Consider the following 19630-nt stretch of genomic DNA (forward strand, 5'->3'; position numbering starts at 1 on the left):
GTCGAGTATTTTAATCTTACAGTATACATTCCCGTGCCCCCCTCAGGTCCTCATGCTTTTTGTTTTTTTTTACCCATTCTCTACAGCAAACCCAGAAAGAGAAAAAAGCTACAGGTCACCTGAATGGTCACAGTAAAGAGAACCACCAGGCATGAAATCCTCACTAACACTAACTGCAAAACAAGCTAACCTCATACCATGCATTACAGATCCAGCATTAGAAAACCCTGTGCTCAGCCTTTGGTTCTTCACACTTCTTTACATCTGGTGACCGAAGGGCCCCAGAGAGAAGAAGATACTGTGACCAGCCAGGTACATCGTAAAGGCAAATATGCTGGAGTCTTCTTAAATTTAAGAACTTCTTTCTGGAACACTACCACTTTCAATCTCATCCACAGGTTTTTGTTACTCTAAGTTTACCATTACAAGGAAAAAGTAATCTTGCACCTTTCTAGTTTGCAGTGCTATTGCTGGAAGAATTCTTCTTCTGAATATATTATTCAGGTTTTTGATATATTTTAATTTTACATGCCTCAATGTGGTGTCCTGATTTACTATGACTCAGAAGAGTGGAGAGCAGCTCTCAGAGAATACCCAACTGTTTTCATTAAAGATGAAGGGGAAAAACTTAAGTACAGTTTATGAACAGTTCTCCTGCTTCATCCGATCCCACCACTGTTGACTTCACGTAGTGCCTGATGCATAAAGCTTGCCATGCTGGTGTCACGGTTGTGGCCGTGCCCTTATGTTCAGACCTACTGTTTCTCTGTATCTAGCTCTGTGACCTCTCCAGTCTGCCTTTTTTTCCTATTGTTGTTATCCCTGTTTCATTTCCTGTTGTTGTTCTTCCTGATAGCCAAGCCTCGCTTTGGTGTCCATGAAGCCAAGCCTCACTTTGGTCTCCCTGCTTCTGCTTCATTTCCTACTTGTGACATCATCAGCAAGTCCTTTATTAATCACCTGGGAACTCATGTTTTGCCTTTGCAAGAGGTCTCAATCTTGTGTTACCTGTTTAGATCATTTCCCTGCTTGGCTTTGTTCCTGAGAATCTGGCTCCTGAAGGTCTGTACTGTGTTTCTTTGAGTCTTGCTTTGCTTTGTTTCTGTGTGTTTGCTTTTGAACCTTGATCCTGAAAGCCTGGTTCTAGAGCCACACCCTGCCCTTGGTTTCTGTATCTGTTTGACTCTACCCTTGGCTCCTGCTTTTGACTCTTGCTATAGTTAAGTTCTATGTTTAAGTCAACCTCTGTGTTTAGCCAAGCTGTTTCTGTATTCCCTGTTCTGTTTCCTGTGTGTGTGGTTCTTGTCTGTTTATTCTGAGAATCTGTAGTGGCCAGCATCATCCCTGATTACTTCTCTGCCATGCAGCTGTGTCTGCTGCCTCTCAGTCTGCCTGGCCTTTCCCTTTCCAGCTGTGGGTGCTGGTAAGCTTTATTGCTTCTTTGTCTGTCTTCCCTTAGTCTGCTTAATCCTTTGCCTGCTATGTTTGCTTCCTGGCTCGAGCTCTGTTTCTGCCAAATTCTGCCCCTGCTCTGTGTTTGAGCCAGGCTCTGTTCCTGTTCCCTGTCAAGCCAAGTCCCTTTCACAATCCTGTTCCAGCCAAGCCTGTTCCAAAATCCAGAACCCTGTTCCAGCCAAGCCTGTTCCAGAATCCTGAATCCTGTCCCTGCCTTATTGTCTTGCTTCTGTTATTCCTGTTGCCTAGCTCCTACCCTGTCTTGCCTGTCTAGGTGTGCTTTGTCTTCTCTTTCTGTCTAGTCCTGTCCAGATCCAGTCCTTGCCCTGTCCTTTTCTGGACCCAGTTTTTATCTACTTCTGTGTTTTGCCTTGTCTTGCATTTCTGGGTCCCAGTCCCAGTTTTAATCTAGTTCCAAGTCTTGCCTTGTGCTGTCTGGGTTCCAGTTCTGGCCCTTTGCCTTCTTTTCCTTGCCTCGTCTGGATCTGGTTCTTGTGTTGTCCATTGTGTTTAGTTACCTCTGTCCTGCCTTGTTGAGGCTGTTAGAACAGACTGGACTAGGATAAACTGATTTCTGCCTGTGCCAGCCTAGGTGATTTGTCTGCCAAAGCTCCGGCTTTGGTCCGAGGGCTCACCATTCCTGACAGTTGTGACAGCTGGTAATGTTTGCTTTATACTGGCTGTAGCCAGTCTAAAGAAAAGGTTATTTAGCGAGTAATACACAAAGGGTTTTCTGTGGCTCTAATGTGTACTGGTAAGCAGCTACCGAAAACCCTATGTAAATGCATTACAAGTAGCTCATTAATATTAAAATGAGCATTCCGAGTAACACAGACAGTTCCATGCATGGAGAACCTACCTTTAAAATGCAAACTTTTATGGCAGGATTGGACCTGTCATTATGGGGAACAGTCTGCTTCCACTGTATGGTACAAGCAGACTGATCCCCATAAGGTAGGTGCTCAAGTGCATGGATATCCCAATCCCCCCAGATCTTTTAGGTTTCACTGGTCGTCCACAGGTCCCCCTCTTGACCCTATCCCTGGTGGTAGACCCCTGACCCCCTCCAAAAAAAAAACAAGCTTCCTGGGAGGGACTAGTGGACTCCCCTCCCAACCTTCCCCTCCAAAGAATACCCTGGTGGTCCAGTGAACCCCATCATCCCCCTTATCCAGGACCCAGATGTTTCCTTATATAGTGCACAGCCTCTCCCAGTGCATCCCAAAATATCAATGGGCAGGGGCTGAGCACCGCCACTTTGTGAAAGGTGGGTCCAAAGGCAGGATATGTTGGTGCAATGTTTTAAGGCCACTAGATCACCAGGGAAAATTTTGCTTGGAGGGGGTCACAGTCCATTGGACTACCAGGGATATATTTCTGTGGGGGGGCTGGGAGGGGGTAGGGGGTTCATGGTCCACTGGATCACCAAGGACATTCTGCAAGCTGTCAAATGCATTTGACAGGTTTGAGTTGCAAACAGTGATCAATGCATGAAAGGGGATCGATCTGTGCATCTCATCTGCATGTAATCCCCTTTGTGCATTGGTCACTCCTTGTAATTTTGGGCAAATCACTTATCTCTCAAGATATAAACTATTGTAAGCCCTCCGGGAACCAAAAGCTACCTACCACAACTGAATGCAACTCGCCTTGAACTATTACTGAAAAAAACCCCAAGAGCTAAACCCCAAATCGTTTCACTTCCCCTACTACAGTCCCAGTATTGTGATCACATCTCTTTATAGTTAGTTTTTGTATTGCCAAAGCAATAACTTTATAGCTGTAGGTGAATATACATTGCTTCGATAGCCATCGGGCTTGCAAGTTGTATATAAGAAATTAAAATAAAGAGAAATGGGACTTGATATACCACCTTTCTGTGGTTTTTGCAACTACATTCAAAGCGGTTTACATAGTATATTCAGGGGCAATTGAGGGTTAAGTGACTTGCCCAGAGTCTCACAAGGAGCTGCAGTGGGAATTGAACTCAGTTCCCCAGGATCAAAGTCCACTGCACTAACCACTAGGCTACCCCTCCACTATGATTAGTATATTATATTGACAGACCCCTGGAAGGGCAGACAAGGTACATTAAACTTGTACTGAAGTCCTGGATTCAGACATATCATCCATCTCCTTTCTAACAGGACATGGAAGGAAGTCAGGAGAAAAAGCAAGTAAAAACAGAATTGGTGATGAAGAGCTGCTGGTACAATACAGACTGGGTAAAAATTAAACAGAATGAGTTTCATCCTTAGCAAAGATGGATTTTGTGCAAATTAAAAAAAAAAAAAAAAGTCTTCCACACATCTGTTAAAACTTACTACAGATTTTAACAAAAAAGAGGCCAGGTTGAGGACATTAGCTAGCCCAGCTGCAGAGGAAAACTTCTATTCACATCACTCAACTTTCTATCTAGGGCGAGAATTCATACAGACCAATTAAAATTAGGTTTCCCTTCATTTAAAGGGGTCCTTTTTAAGAAATTACTAGAGATCTTTTTCATATCAGTCTTTTTTTTTTGGGGTGGGGGGGAATAATTTACCATTAGTTATAAAACAATATTCTTATCATTTCACAAATGTTTAAAAGCTTATTCCTTTGGCAAATATCTAATGTTAATTTTATGTACCATTTATTTATTTATTTGGATTTACCACCTTTTTGAAGGAATTCACTCAAGGCGGTGCACAGTAAGAATAGATCAAATATGAGCAATAGGCAATTACAGCAGCAAAAATATTCAAACAATACAAAGTATGGTATGGTATACTACTTACAATGTCGACACAATACGTAATTAATACAGCATTATAATTGATAGTGAAGGGTAAAGCAAAGATGTAACATATAGATAGGTAAGACAGTAGGAAGAGTTAGAAAGTAAGATGACTGACAAATAAAGTTGCATATGAGTACGGAGAGATGGTTAAATATTATCTCAGCTAGGGTAGGAGTACATAAACATGTCCTGCTGCAGTATGTGCAGCCAGAGTCACTCCTTGTGTGTGTGAGTGAGACTAGCAAGTTAGTTACTTCTTCCATTAAAGGCCTGGTTGAAGAGCCAAGCTTTCACCTGCTTCCTGAAGTAGAGGTAGTCATCTGTTAAGCAAAGCCTTTCAGGCAGTGCATTCCAGAGTGTGGGGGCTACTTCGGAGAAGGATCGCTTGCAGGTATCACATCGTGTAATGTCTTTTGGAGAGGGTGTAGTCAGTGAAAGTCCTTGGGAGGACCTTAGTGTCCTTGGTGGTGTGTGGAGGATCGCCCTATTTTTCAGGTACTCAGGGTCATTACCTCACTAGATACTCCCATCTCTAGATCATTTATAAATACGTTAAAAAAGCAGCGGTCCCAGCACAGACTAATGGGGAACCCCACTGTCTAACCTTCTGTAAAGGATTTTAAAAACTGCTTTTCAATTCTGAGTGACCGACAGCGCACTCTCTCATTAATATGATAATTCTGTTTGTATGAAAATGACTTGGAATGTGGAAGAAGATAGGGGGAGGTGGAGCATGTTTCGAGTTCAGGCTGGCCACCTGAACAGAGAAACATGTGCCCACATTCAAGCACATTTTGTATGGCTTGTTTACCAAAATAGAGAAATTCTCAAGCATTCTGTAATTTTCCTTAGCTCTGAACATGAGTTCTAAGCCTAATAAAAAGGGGAATTTTTGCTAGTGAAATGGGGAGCTTGTCTGTAACGTAACGTACGTACTGCGCGGAGAACTATATTTCCTGGTCAAGAGACTCCTGGCTTTTGCTGTGAATGGGCTCTCCCCCCCCCCCCCCCCCCCAGCTGGTAAGAGCTTGGATGTAGAGATTAATGATCAGTGATGTATGTATATTATGTATAGTTTATTATTGCTTCTTTTCCGGGTCTAGAAACTCCTGGCTTTGCTTGGACGTAGTGACCAGCAATGTAATGATTGTTTCTTTTCAACTATAGTCAGTTAAATGAAGATACATACCTGTAGCAGGTATTCTCCGAGGACAGCAGGTTCAATATTCTTACATGTGGGTCGTCGTCCGCGATGGCCCAGGAGACCAGAACCTTTTTTTAAAGAAAAAGTTAGAAGTTTGCAGATTGCTCCGTCGTGTGGGCCCGAGCGCACAGCGTATGTGTGAGCTGCTTCCCGCCCGCGACGCAAGCCTGACTAAACTAGTTAAATAAAAAGCAAACAATATAAATGAAGACAACTCTAATGGGAAAAAGGGAGGGTTGTAAGAATATTGAGCCTGCTGTCCTTCGAGAATACCTGCTACAGGTATGTATTTTCATTCTCTCCGAGGACAAGCAGGCTCTAATATTCTTACATGTGGGATATCCCTAGCCCCCAGGCTCACTCAAAACAACAAACATTGGTCAATTGGGCCTTGCAACGGCGAGGACGTAACAAGATTGACCTGAAAATAAATTGAACTAGGTGAGAGTGTAGCCTGGAACAGAACAGAAATGGGCCTAGGAGGATGGAGATCGATTCTAAACCTCAAACAGATTCTGCAGCACCGACTGCCCAAACCAATTGTCATATCGGGTATCTTGCTGAAGGCAGTAGTGAGATGTGTGGACTGATGACCACATTGCAGCCTTGCAAATCTCTTCAATAGAAGCTGACTTCAAGTGAGCCACTGACACAGCCATGGCTCTGACATTATGAGCCATGACATGGCCCTCTAGAGTCAGCCCAGCTTGGGCATAAGTAAAGGATATGCAATCCGCTAGCCAATTAAAGATTGTGCAAGAACTTAGGGTGAGTGCGGAGGACTACTCTGTTATGATGAAATTTGATATAAGGTGCATGCACTACCAGGGCTAGGAGCTCACTGTCTCTACGAGCTGAAGTAACAACTACCAAGAAAATGACCTTCCAGGTCAAGTACTTCAGATGGCAGAAATTCAGTGGCTCAAAAGGAGCTTTCATCAGCTGGGTGAGAAAGACATGAGATCCCATGACACTGGTGGAGGTTTGACAGGGGGGCTTTGACAAAAGCAAACCTCTCATGAAGCGAACAACTAAAGGCTGTGCTGACCTTCTACACGTTGATGGTAAGCACTGACTACACTAAGGTGAACTCTTACAGAGTTGATCTTAAGACCAGACTCTGACAAGTGTAGAAGGTATTCAAGCAGGGCCCGTGTAGGACAAGAAAAGGGATCTAGGGCCTTGCTGTCACACCAGACGGCAAACCTCCTCCATTTAAAAGGATAACACTTTTTCGTGGAATCTTTTCTGGACGCAAGCAAGACTCGGGAGACACCCTCTGAAAGACCCAAGGAGGCAACTTCTAAGTTCTCAACATCCAGGCCGTGAGTGCCAGAGACTGGAGGTTGGGATGTAGAAGCGACCCCTCGTTCTGAGTGATGAGGGTCAGAAAACAGTCCAATCTCCAGAAGAGGAGGAAACCAGATCTGACGGGGCCAGAAAGGCGCTATCAGAATCATGGTTCCGCGGTCTTGCCTGAGTTTTAACAGAGTTTTCCCTACTAGAGGTATGGGAGGATATGCATACAGAAGGCTTGTCCCCCAATGTAGGAGAAAGGCATCTGATGCTAGTCTGTCGTGGCCCTGAAGTCTGGAACAGAATTGAGGGACATTGTGATTGGTCTGAATGGCAAAAAGATGCACTGAGGGGGTACCCCATGCTCGGAAGATCTTGTGGACAACGTCCACGTTCAGTGACCACTCGTGGGGTTGCATTATCCTGCTCAACCTGTGGCCAGACTGTTTATGCCTGCCAGATACGTGGCTTGGAGAAACATGCCATGAAGGCGAGCCCAAAGCCACATCTTGACGGCTTCCTGACACAGAGGGCGAGATCTGGTGCCCCCTTGCTTGTTGGTGTAATACATAGTAACCTGATTGTCTGTCTGAATTAGGATGATCTGGTTGGACAGCCGATCTCTGAAAACCTTGAGAGCGTTCCAGATTGCTCGTAATTCCAGGACGTTGATCTGAAAAGCCTTCTCCTGAAAAGACCAAGCTCCTCGAGTGTGAAGTCCATCTACATGAGCTCCTCACCTCAGGAGGGATGCACCCGTGGTCAGCACTTTTTGTGGCTGAGGAATTTGGAATGGAGGTCCCAAGGTCAGATTGGATCAAATGGTCCACCACTGAAGGGAATGGCAAAAGTCGGTGGAGAGATGGATCACATCCTCTAGATCCGCTGTGGCCTGGCAACACTGGGAAGCTAGAGTCCATTAAGCTGATCTCATATGTAGGCATGCCATGGGAATCACATGAACCGTGAAGGCCATGTGCCCTAAAAGCCTCAACATCTGTCGAGACGCCCAAGCCAAGGAAACTAGGGCCAGAAGATTGTCTGTCCTTGCCTGGGGAAGATAAGCTCGAGACGTCGGTGTGTCCAACAAAGCTCCAATGAACTCCAATTTTTGCAGTGGAACAAGATGGGACTTGGGATAATTTACTACAAACCCCAGTAGCTCCAGCAGTTGAATAGTAATCTGCATGGATCATAGAGCCCCTGCCTCCGAAGTATTCTTCACCAACCAATCGTCGAGATAAGGAAAGACATGCACTCCCAGTCTGCATAGCGATGCTGCGACAACTGCCAAGCACTTTATAAAGACCCTGGGCGCAGATGCTAGGCCAAAGGGTAGTACACAGTACTGAAAGTGCTGAGTTCCCAGTCGAAATCGAAGGTATTTCCTGTGAGTTGGGATCACCAAGATGTGAGTATAGGCATCCTTTAAGTCCAGAGAGCATAGCCAATCATTTTCATGAATCATGGGAAGAAGGGTGCCCAGGGAAACCATCCTGAACTTTTCTCGGACTAGGAATTTGTTCAGGGCCCTTAGGTCTAGGATGGGATGCATCCCCCCTGTTCTCTTTTGCACAAGGAAGTACCTGGAATAGAATCCCAGCCCTTCTTCCCCTGGTGTAACGGGTTCGACCGCATTGGCCTTTAGAAAAGCAGAGTTCTTCTGCAAGTACCAGCTTGAGCTGGGAGCTGAAGGATTGAGCTCCCGGTGGGCAATTTGGAGGCTTGGATGCCAGATTGAGTGTGTATCCTAACCTGACTATTTGAAGAACCCACCTGTCGGAGGTTATAAGAGGCCATCTTTGGTGAAAAAATATCAACCTCCCCCCCCCCCCCCCCCCCCCCCCCCGACAGGCAAGTTGCCCGGTACGGACACTTTGACTGCAGCTATGCTGCACTGGAGCCAGTCAAAAACCAGTCCCTTGCTTTTGCTGGGGAGCCATAGCGGCCTTAGGTGCACGGCGTTGACGAGAACGCGCATGCTGGGGCTGAGCCTGAACCGGCTGCCGAGAGATAGGAGTGTACCTACGCCTATTATAGGAATAGGGAGCACTCCTCCTCCCTCCAAAAAATCTCCTGGATGAGGAGGCAGTAGCAGAAGACGTCCAGCGGGAGAGAGAATCCTTGGCATCATGATGCCTTTTCATCTGTTCAACCATATCCTCCTACTTTCTCTCCAAAGAAGGGCCCGGATACGCTCGAGAGCTGCCATCGGAAAAGACTGTGGGGCCGGTACAGGAGTCTGTGCCAGAATCTGAGGGAGTTCGAGAGGCAGTACCAGGCTGCCGGACGTCCGACGCATCGGCACCTCCTGAATGGAGGGTGAGCGGTCCTTCCGGCGCCGACGCTTCTTGGGTTCCGACTCCCTCAGCCCCCCGGAGCTCTCGGTACCGTGTCTGGAAGGAGATCGATGACGGTCCTCCTTCGCCTTCACTCGACACCCGTCATCAACACTCCTCGGTACTGATGAGGACGTGGAATCCTCACGCCTCCTCTGGGCCGGGTCCGACTCAGGTCGGTCCCGGGGGGGCCTGCATAGCAGTAGGCCTCGAGACGGGTGGAGACCCACTCGATGCCTCGCTGCTCCCAGCCATTACCTGGACTCTCGGTGCTGCTTCCCTCTACGTCGACACCGACGTCGAAGGACCGGACCAATCAGCAAAAAGTCTCTCGGGCTGAGCCTCTCAAGCCACCTGGGTCCTTTTCTTCATTAACTTACACAGCTTACAAGCAGCTGGAAGATGATCGGGCCCAAGACACTGGAGGCAGCACGCGTGAGGGTCGGTACTCAAGATGGACCGGTTGCAGTGAGTACAGCGTTTGAAGCCGCTGGGAGTCTCCGATGACATGGGCGGGAAAATAGCATCCGCAAAATCAAAAGGTTCGATTGTGCCAATTAAAAAGGCACAAAAAAAGGGGAAAAAAAAAGACGCAGCTGCAACTAAAAAGAAAGGAAACTTGAAAAATTGAGAAAAAAAAACTGAAAAATAAAGAAAAAACTGAAAAATAAAGAAAAAACTTTTTTTTAATATTAAGTCGAAAAAGAAAAGGAAACGAAGTAAAAGGGCGCGATAAACACAAAAAAAACGTTCGCCTGGGCCAGCAAAACAAGGAGTAACGGTCACACACAACTCTCTCGTAGCGCGGATAAAAAAGAACTAGTTTAGTCAGGCTCGCGTCGCGGGCGGGAAGCAGCTCTCGAATGCGTGGTGCACTCGGGCCCACTTGCATTCTGCAAACTTCTAGCTTTTTCTAAAAAAATGTTCCGGTCTCCTGGGCCAACGCGGACGACGACCCACATGTAAGAATATTAGAGCCTGCTTGTGCTTGGAGAATATAGCTTCATCATTGTGTATATATCTTAATCTTTGTGTATCTTTGACAATAATAACATATTACCTCTAATAAAAGTCATTTACCTAATACGAATCCAAAAGAATCCACAGTAATTGTTGAGTAGTCTGTTAGTGAGGCAGGCTGTAAAACCAGGTCAGTACACCTTCTCCATTGAGAATACTGACCATTTAACCCTACTCTCTGTTTTTAATCAACAATAGAACACTACCACCTATCCCATGACTCTCCAATTTCCTCAAGTCTTTCATGAGGCACTTTATCAAATGCCTTTTGAAAATTCAGATACACAATATCAACAGGCTCACCTTTATTCGTGTATGTTCACCCCTTAAAAGAAATGTAATAGATTGGGGAGACAAGATTTCCTTTCACTAAATCCATGTTGGCTTTGTCTCATTAATCCAGGCTTTTGAATATGCTCTGTAATTTTGTTCTTTATAATAGCCTCTACCGTTTTGCTTGGCACCGACCTAAGGCTCAAAGGTTTATAATTTCCCATATCACCTCTGGAACCTTTTTAAAAAATTGGCATTACATTGGCCACTCTTCGATCTTTCGGTATTTTGCTTTAAAGATAAATTACATATTACTAACAATAGTTCTGCAAGTTCATCTTTCAATTCCATCAGTACTCTGGGATTAATATCATCCAGTCCAGGTGATTTGCTACTCTTCAATTTGTCAAATTATGCCATTACACCTTTCAGGCTAGAGATTTCATTCAATTTCTCTAACTCGTCAGCTTTGAATACCATTTCTGGCACTGGTATCTCTCCCAAATCTTCCTCGGTGAAGACCGAAACAAAGAATTCATTTAAACTCTCTGCTACGGCTTTGTCTTCCCCGAGTGCTCCTTTTACCCTTCAGTCATCTAGAGGTCCAACTGATTCTTTTGCCGGCTTCTTGCTTGTAATATACCTAAACAAATTTTTACTGTGTGTTTTTGCCTCCAACGCAAACTTCTTCTCAAAGTCCCTCTTTGCCTTCCTTATCAGCGCTTTGCATTTGACTTGCCATTCTTTATGCTGTTTCCTATTATTTTCAGTCAGATCCTTCTTCCATTTTCGGAAAGATTTTTGTAGCTCTAAAAGCTTCTGTCACCTCACTTTTTAACCATGCCGGCTGTTTGGCCTTCCTTCCTCCTTTTTTAATACATGGAATATATTTGTCCTGGGCTTCCAAGATGGTATTTTTGAACAGCATTCATGCCTGATGTAAATTTTTGACCTTCATAGCTGCTCCTCTTGTTTTATTTTCACCGTTCTATTATACATTGGCTAATGCTATTACTTATTCTACCATTTAATATTTGCAATTGTATTGTATGCTTCTTTGGACCTTTTGGGGGGGGAGATTACGCAGGTTATAAATGTCAAAATTACATTAGAAAAGGAAGCATATTTTCCACTTAAGAAGGTTTCAGAGTGGGAATCTGGCATAAGATGCCAGAGATCCACAGCATTTAAGTCCGTTTTCTATGAATACGGATGCAATGCCAGAACTAAGCAACCCTGCTGTGTCAATTTCTTATCTGAGTTTTTACCCATCTTTCCAAATACTCAAAGCAGTAAACAGGAAAACAAAATACAGGATGAAAATAGAAACACAAATACTACAAGTTAAATGAATTCTAGAACCATAAAATAACCTACAAATGGAATGTCAAAACAGCTAGGTTATTCCAGTTCAAACAAAAATCTATTAAAAAAATGTTAGAGACACACACAAAAAAATGTATTAAGGCAGGTTATAAATACCAAAGCTAGCTAGTAACGGAGAACAACAGACATTCTAATGCCAAGATTGTAAGAGATGAGTTAGGGTTTCCGAAACCCCATGCAACTTTCAACGCTGGAACTTCTCTCCCCCCACCCCTCATATTCCCCCTTATTCCCCAACACCAATAAGCCTACCCACCATCACCACCCAACCTCAGCCTTGGGGGGGGGGGGGGGGTGGGGGGGGGACCCACAGAATGAGGGCCTTCCACCACAGGTCTGTCCTCCAGCACTGCAGTCCTATCACCTCCCATGCCATATTTACCTTTTTTACTCAGGAGCCAAACCATCCTAAACAACTGAAAGTCTAAAACAAACAACAGAATGGCCCCACTAATCAACCATCTCCCCCAATAACAAAAAAAACAAACCAATTTAACCTGTTCTGTCACTTATCTGCAGGAACCAAGAAACCAAAAAGGGGCTTTAGTGACAAATCACTGGTGTCCACATGAAGGAGCTCCTGCTTTCATTAGAAATACCCCATGCTCCTATTTCCCACTCAAGAAGACATCACTAAGGAGGAGAAGCAGTAATCCTCAAAGTAGAGCTGCAAAATACCACACAAAAAATACCTTGGCATGCTATAATCAATGAGCTTGCAAATTAGTGCTGCATTAAAATCACTCATTGATAAAATGTCACTGCCTGAGTGGTGACTGGCTCAGACACTGACAGGAAGTGAGAAAAAAACCCCAACACATACCATTTGTGTAGACGGGTCCCCCCCTCCTCAAAAGATTTTGCTGGTAGTCTAGTGGCCCTCCTCCTCCCTACTCTAGACCCTAACCCCTTTCATGGAAAAAAAAATTTAAATCTCTAGTGGCACCTTCCCACCCCCAACTCCTCCCTCCGCCTACCTAGGACACACCGCACAGGGCACTGCCGTTTTTCAAGATGGTGGCGCTGGAGGAAGGGGTGAGTGGGTATCACTCCTGCCTCTCACATAAGTACATCGGACTGGCTGGGGCGAAGTATTGGATGTGGAAGGGTTCCACTATACACCAGGGATTTAATTTTTTTGTTTGAGAAAAGAGATTTTGGGTTCAGGGGAGGGAGGGGGAGCCACTAGATTACCAGAGAAATCTTTGAACTGCAGGGGACAGGCAGGGTCACCGTCCAAGTTGGATCACTGGGGAGCTGGGGCTGCTAGACCACAAGGGAGCTGATGTAGGTATCTGGGCAGGGTAGTCGGGTTGTAGGGAGAGAGGAGGTGCCGGCGACACCCACTTCTCTCAATCATCCTTTGTGTGCTGCCTCAGACCCTGCAAAGGTGTGGTTTTTGGGTTTTGTTTTGTTTTTTGCATGCCATGGGATGGCAAATTAGTAAATGCACTACTGAAACCCTTTCTGCATTGCTAAGCTTTCTCCATCAGCCCCTAAAAGTCCAATTTTACTCTTACCTTCGAGGCTTGTCGCAGCCATCTCAAATACTCTGTAAAAGTATCGAAACAAATGTAATAGGTCTGGCTCTGAGCTCCTGAAGAACTGAATGCCAGACAGTGCTGGTGCTTCTTCACTTCTTCCACCTACAAGAGAAAGAGAATGGAGAACGTAAAGTGGGGCTGCCAGGGCTTTCCAGGAGGTGGAAATGGCTTTGGGATAGGGTGGGGGAGGGCCAAAACTACACAAGCACAGCAACACCAAACAACAACAAAAGAAAGCCTCTACCACTGCAGTGTGAAGCTACTCTCCCTCTTCCACTCCCCAACCTAAACGCAAATATACCCATCATTCAGAAAGAGAAACCACAAAATGTATGCTTTTGATAGTGTTTAACTTTGCAATGCTAATGACAAAAGAGGCTTAAGATATGCCTGTACTGTATCAAATGTGGGGAAGCATAATCTGGTAATGTGGAAAATGATTATTGGAAGGGGTCCTGAAACTTGGAAATCCCCACCTGCAGCCTTGAGATCAATCACTGTCAGACTTTTTGATACCATTTTAAAAAATGAGCATCCCCAATATTGAGGAAACTCCTTGACTGTATCCAGGGAAGAATAATTTCCATTGGATTTAGCATCCCCAATCATTCTGCAAAGTTGGGCTCCTATGCTGTAAATGATTTTGTGGAGATAATAGAAGACAAACATACATTAGTCACCTCACGCTGTCTTTGGTTAAGTGGACTGTAAATGTCTATGTTTAATTAAATTCACCCTACAGACATGCAATTGTGGTACTTTCCCAAAGAATTAAGATACAAAAAAGCTCTTACAACACAAACACTAAACCAAAAAAAATCAGCAGGCACATATCTTGTAATTAAGAGCCAACCACAGACAGACATTTAGCACAACGTAAAGAGAAACAGCTTTTCAAATACATCTGCTTTGAAGAGTGAAAGGCTGTGGATAGCCTGCATACTTCAAAGACCCATCCTTTATTCTGAGGACGTGCTAATATATAGTACAGCACCAGGGACGCTGAGAGGGGGGGACAGGGGGGACAAAAGTCCTGGGGCCCGGGCCTTCAGGGGGGCCCGGCGCCGGCGCCACCTGGCCCGCCCTCTGTCGCCGCCTGCCCGCCCTCCATCACTCCCGGAACTAACCTTAAGCCTCCTTTCACTTCACAGCAAGCAGCAGCAGGTCAGGCCACTCCTTTCTTCCTTGTCCCGCCCTCACCTGACGTAACGTCCGCGAGGACGGGGCACGGAAGGAAGAAGGAGAGGTCTGCCCTGCCGCTGCTTGCTGCGAAGTGAAAGGAGGCTTAAGGTTAGTTCTGAGGGCCCGGCCTGATAGCGGGTGGAGGGGGGCCTGGTGACCTCGGGTGGGTGGGCGGCCTTGTCCCGGGCCCGGCTCCGGCGGCCCTGTACAGCACTAACATTAAATGGCAGATATATTAAGTATTTTCCCCATACATACAAAAATAACCACCATTTAATATTTCTGACCCTTACTCTGACTTTTTTTTTGTTCTGAATACTCCAGGGCACAGGATAGAATCTTGTAAATTTGCCAAATTTATCCCTCTTACTTTCCCAAGAAGATGAGTTAACAAGCCCTTCACAAGGTACTTTAAGGCCTGTGTCTGAAACAGCAGAAATGTGTGTGTGTGTGTGTGTGTGTATGACCCAAATGCAAGGCTCTCTGGAATGCAAAGAAAATATCTATACAACTTGAGCATAACGATATCTTAATGTAGGGTACCCACAGTCACAAGTAAGGTACACAAACACCAAAGAACTAGTGTAGCAAAAACCACATGCATGCTGGCTTTTAATTTCACGGTAGTTAAAGGATTTCCTGTCCAGACAGCTTTGTACAATGCTACTATCACCTGATTTAAAACAAGATTATTTTGTGTGTGAGATTCTTGGGAGTGCTGCAAATCTGAGCTCACAGATCCTAGACTCTAGATACCCCAATTTTCAAGATATCCATAATGAATATATATATGAGATAGATTTGCATAGATGGGGGTAGTGCATGCAAATCTCTCATGCATATTCAATTCATTGTGAAAATCTTGAGAACCCAACTAGGTTGTTTGTGGCCCTCGAGAGCCATATTGCCCACTCCCTGATTTAGGGGCTACTTCAAGTATTCCATCCTGTTCAGTCAGGCTTTCAAGCAAACACTGCAACTCTATTATTGGCTATTCAGGATTCCTTGAGTGTGACCTCTGAGAAAGTTTTGATGCCTTCTGACTGCAATTAGATTTGTAGCACCCTTTGTTACTGTACTCCAAGGCCATCGTTTACAGTGCTTGCAGTGTTTTGGGGTGCACAGTAGACCTCTTGGTGGTTTGTGGAATACTCAGTGCTTGTTTTTGTGCCGATACTCACCTGTATGGCGTACCGGCACCTTTTTATTCTCTAGCCTGCTCATCTCACCATCTCCCCAGGCCACATGTTTATCCGACTCCAAGAAGAAGCAGCACCAGCAGCGCTGCAGGCACAGCATTGCAAGCACGGGGCTGCAGTGCTAGGACACGTGCTGTTGTCTCTGCCGATCCCCTGCCCCGGAACAGGAAGTTGACATCAGAAGGGCAGGGGATCGACAGAGCCGACAGCGTCTGAGCAGTGTGGCTTTGCGCCTTTCTGTTCTTGATTTTTCTGCTGCTGGAGTTGCTGGATGGGGTGAGGGGAGGCAGGGGGAGAAATACTGGATAGGGAGAGAAGGGACAAGGGGAGAAATACTGGATGGGGAGAGAAGGGACAAGGGGAGAAATACTGGATGGGGAGAGAAGGGACAAGGGGAGAAATACTGGATGGGGAGAGAAGGGACAAATAGAGAAATACTGGATGGAGGGAGAAGGGACTAGAAGAGAGATGCTGGATGGAGGGAGAGGGCAAGGGGAGGAATGCTGGATGAGGAGAGAAGGGACAAGGGGAGAAAGGGCAAGGGACAAGTATTGAAATACTGGATGGGGAGATAAGGGGTAAGTAGAGAACTGCTGGATGGGGAAAGGGGACAAAATGGAGAAATTCTGATGGGGAGAGAAGGGGCAAGGAGAGAGGTGAGGATGGAGAGAGGGGGCAAGGGGAGAAATGCTGGATGAGGAAAGAGGGGACAAAGGGGAGAAATACTGGATGAGGAGAGAGGGAACAAGGGAAGAAATGCTGGATGGGGAGAGAGGGGACAAAAGGAGAAATGATGGATGGGGAGAGAGGGGACAAAAGGAGAAATGATGGATGAGGAGAGAGGGAACAAGGGAAGAAATGCTGGATGGGGAGAGAGGGGACAAAAGGAGAAATGATGGATGAGGAGAGAGGGGACAAGGGAAGAAATGCTGGATGGGGAGAGAGGGGACAAAAGGAGAAATGATGGATGGGGAGAGAGGGGACAAAAGGAGAAATGATGGATGGGGAGAGAGGGCAAGGAATAATTAGAGAAATACTGGATGGGGAGATAAGTGGCAAGTAGAGAAATGCTGGATGGAGAGAGACAGCAAGGGGAAAAATGCTGGATGAGGAGAGAGGGGACCAAAGGAGAGAAATACTGGATGAGGAGAGAGGAGGCAAGGGGAGAAATGCTGAATGGAGGGGGGGCAAGGGGAGAAATGCTTGTAGATTGGATAGTAAGAAAGAACTAAACATGGATAAAGGTAGAAAATAAAATTGAAGAAAGCTGAAAGGAAAAGGAGGACAGAAAAATGACACAGAAAATCCTGGCAATAGAGTTAAGAAAATATGAGGAAAGTAGAAACCACAAACTGGGACCAACATAAATGAAAATAAGTACATGGCCAGACAACAAAGGTACAAAAAAGAATTTTATTTTAAGATAGTAGCTGTGCTTTTTATTTTGTTTTTTTATTTGTATGAAGTCTTTATTGAACATTTATACAAAACAATGGGCTCTGAAGTCAAAGCAACATTACGCAAATACAGAGATATCAAGTCAAACAAAGGACACCTGACACACGCAAAGCTCTCTGCTTACAACATCCAAAGATTTACCTCGATTTACTTCATTAAATTTTTAAAATTTTTATAGGTTATGAATTACTCCCCCCCCCCTTCCTACCCATCCCACCCCCCCCCCCCCCCCCCCCCCGTCTTACCAACCCACAAAGGATCACTCATCACTGTCATCCGAACAAGTTCCGCTAATGCTCACTAAACACTTTTGGCACAGATGATAAAGAAGTTCCGCTAATGCTCACTAAACACTTTTGGCACCGATGATAAAGAAGTTCCATATCGAGTACCATTTACTTTTCTGCTGTTTTCGCTCTGCTAGGAGTCTCTCCATCTTGCACACGTCTCAGCTTATTGCACCACCTTGTAACCGAGGGAACCCCCCCTGTTTCCATTGAGATGCAAATACCACCCTCGCTGCCCCCACTGCATGCCTCACCAACTCTTGCTCACAGGAAGTTAGGCCCACCGGTTTTACAGAAAAAAGAAAAATCTCGGGTGCCCAAGTGATCGGACAACCCACCCAAAGCTGCAGCCTGCTATGAATCGCTTTCCAATAAGCTCTGGCTTTCAGACAACTCCACCACACGTGGCCCATTGTTCCCCGTTGGCCACATCCCCTCCAACAAAGACCAGAAGAGGACAGGTAAATCCGTCGGAGACGGTCCAGGGTGAGGTACCAACGGTACAGCACTTTCACTGCATTCTCCCGTGACAGCACATGGGTGGACACTTTCGCCACTGCTCATTCTATTTTCTCCCACGCCGCTTCCCCTAGGACTACACCAAGCTCGTCTGCCCAACCTTTCCTGTGATGGCTATAACTGGGAACCCGGGCACTAACACTTCTGTACAAGCAGCCAATCAAACCTCGAGAAGTTTGACATTTTTCGCATATGTCCTCCAGAGGTAACTTATCCCTCTGGATTACCAATCTAACTGCCGTAGTTCTAAGAAAGTTAGATATTTGATTGTATGCAAAGTCATCTACCTGCACCTCCGGATATCTTGCCTTTAGCGCCTCAAGTGAAAGCAAAGAGCCTTCTTCAAACAATTGGCCCCAGGTTTTAACACCCTCCCTATACCATCTAGTGAAGACCCCCTTCGTATTCCCTGGCAAGAACAGAGGATTATATGCTATTGGTGATAAACGCGATAGGATGCATTGACTCTTAAGAAACAAACTATCCCAGTAGTGCAGAGTAACACCCACCAATGGGCATGGTTCGCCCTCCTGCACTCTAAGCGACTTCGGAAGCCACATAAGAGCTACTAACAGCCTTAAACCAATAGAGTACTGTTCCAGTTGTACCCACTGTCTATCTGGATAATCCTGGTACCACTCAACCGCAACCTTCCCCTGTGCCGCTCTGTAGTACCAGGTGAGATTAGGAACCCCCAGTCCCCCTTTCCTCCTGTCCTGATAGAGAAGTGTACGCGAGAGCCTAGGACGCTTACCCGCCCAGATGAATCTCACTATATGATCCTGCAAAGAGGCAAGAAATCGTCTGGGCATCATCACAGGCAGCACCTGGAATAGATATAGCAGACGTGGCAGAATATTCATCTTAACAGCAGCTATCCTGCCGAACCAAGAAACCCCCAAATCCCCCCACCTTTCCAAGTCAATCGCGATTTTTCTAGCCAGATCTTTATAATTGGCCGAAAACAACTTCGAGAGGTCTGAGGTCAAGTTCACTCCCAGGTAACTAATGTGCTTACTAGCCCACCGAAAAGAAAATGACGCTTTCAGGGACGCCACCATGTCCTCAGGAAGCGTTACATTTAGGGCTTCAGACTTTGCCATGTTCACCTTGAACCCCGAGACCACTGCATAGTCATCAATGATACTATTAAGTCGAGGAAACGTGGACACCGGGCGAGTCACATACAGGACGTCATCATCCACAAAAAGGGCCATTTTGTGTGTTCTACCCTCCACTCGAGTGCCCGAGATTTCTGGATCCGACTGTACCCTGGAAGCAAAGGGTGCCATGACCATGGCGAATAAGAGTGGGGGACAAAGGGCAACCCTGCCGGGTACCTCTGAAAAGCGGGAACAGGTCCAAGTTACTCCCATTGACACTGACACAGGCTCTAGGAGAGTTATAAAACGCCTGTATCCATCCTCTAAAGGTCACCCCAAATCCCATAGCCTCCTGTACCTGATACATAAAAGGCCAGTGAACCCTATCGAAGGCTTTTTTTGCGTCCAAACTAAGCAGACACAGAGGTTTTTGGTTTCTCTTTGCAAGGTACAAGAGGTCAAGCGTACGCCTAATATTGTCCATTGCCTTATGATGGGACACAAAACCCACTTGGTCTGGATGTATCAGGACTGAAAGCAAGGGTGCCAATCGACTTGCCAGCACTTTGGCTAAGATTTTGAC

General features: G+C 45.7%; 1 protein-coding gene across 1 annotated transcript in view; it reads right to left on the reverse strand.

Moving 5' to 3' along the window:
* PHLPP1 (PH domain and leucine rich repeat protein phosphatase 1) overlaps positions 1–19630 on the reverse strand; it is a 588343-nt gene that overhangs the window by 247959 nt on the left and 320754 nt on the right. Inside the window, exon 3 of the mRNA XM_030207564.1 lies at positions 13276–13401. Within this exon, the coding sequence (XP_030063424.1) occupies positions 13276–13401 (126 nt within the window). The remainder of the gene's footprint in view (positions 1–13275; positions 13402–19630) is intronic.

The sequence above is a fragment of the Microcaecilia unicolor genome, chromosome 1 (assembly GCF_901765095.1).
Source record: "Microcaecilia unicolor chromosome 1, aMicUni1.1, whole genome shotgun sequence".
NCBI classification, from domain to species: domain Eukaryota; kingdom Metazoa; phylum Chordata; class Amphibia; order Gymnophiona; family Siphonopidae; genus Microcaecilia; species Microcaecilia unicolor.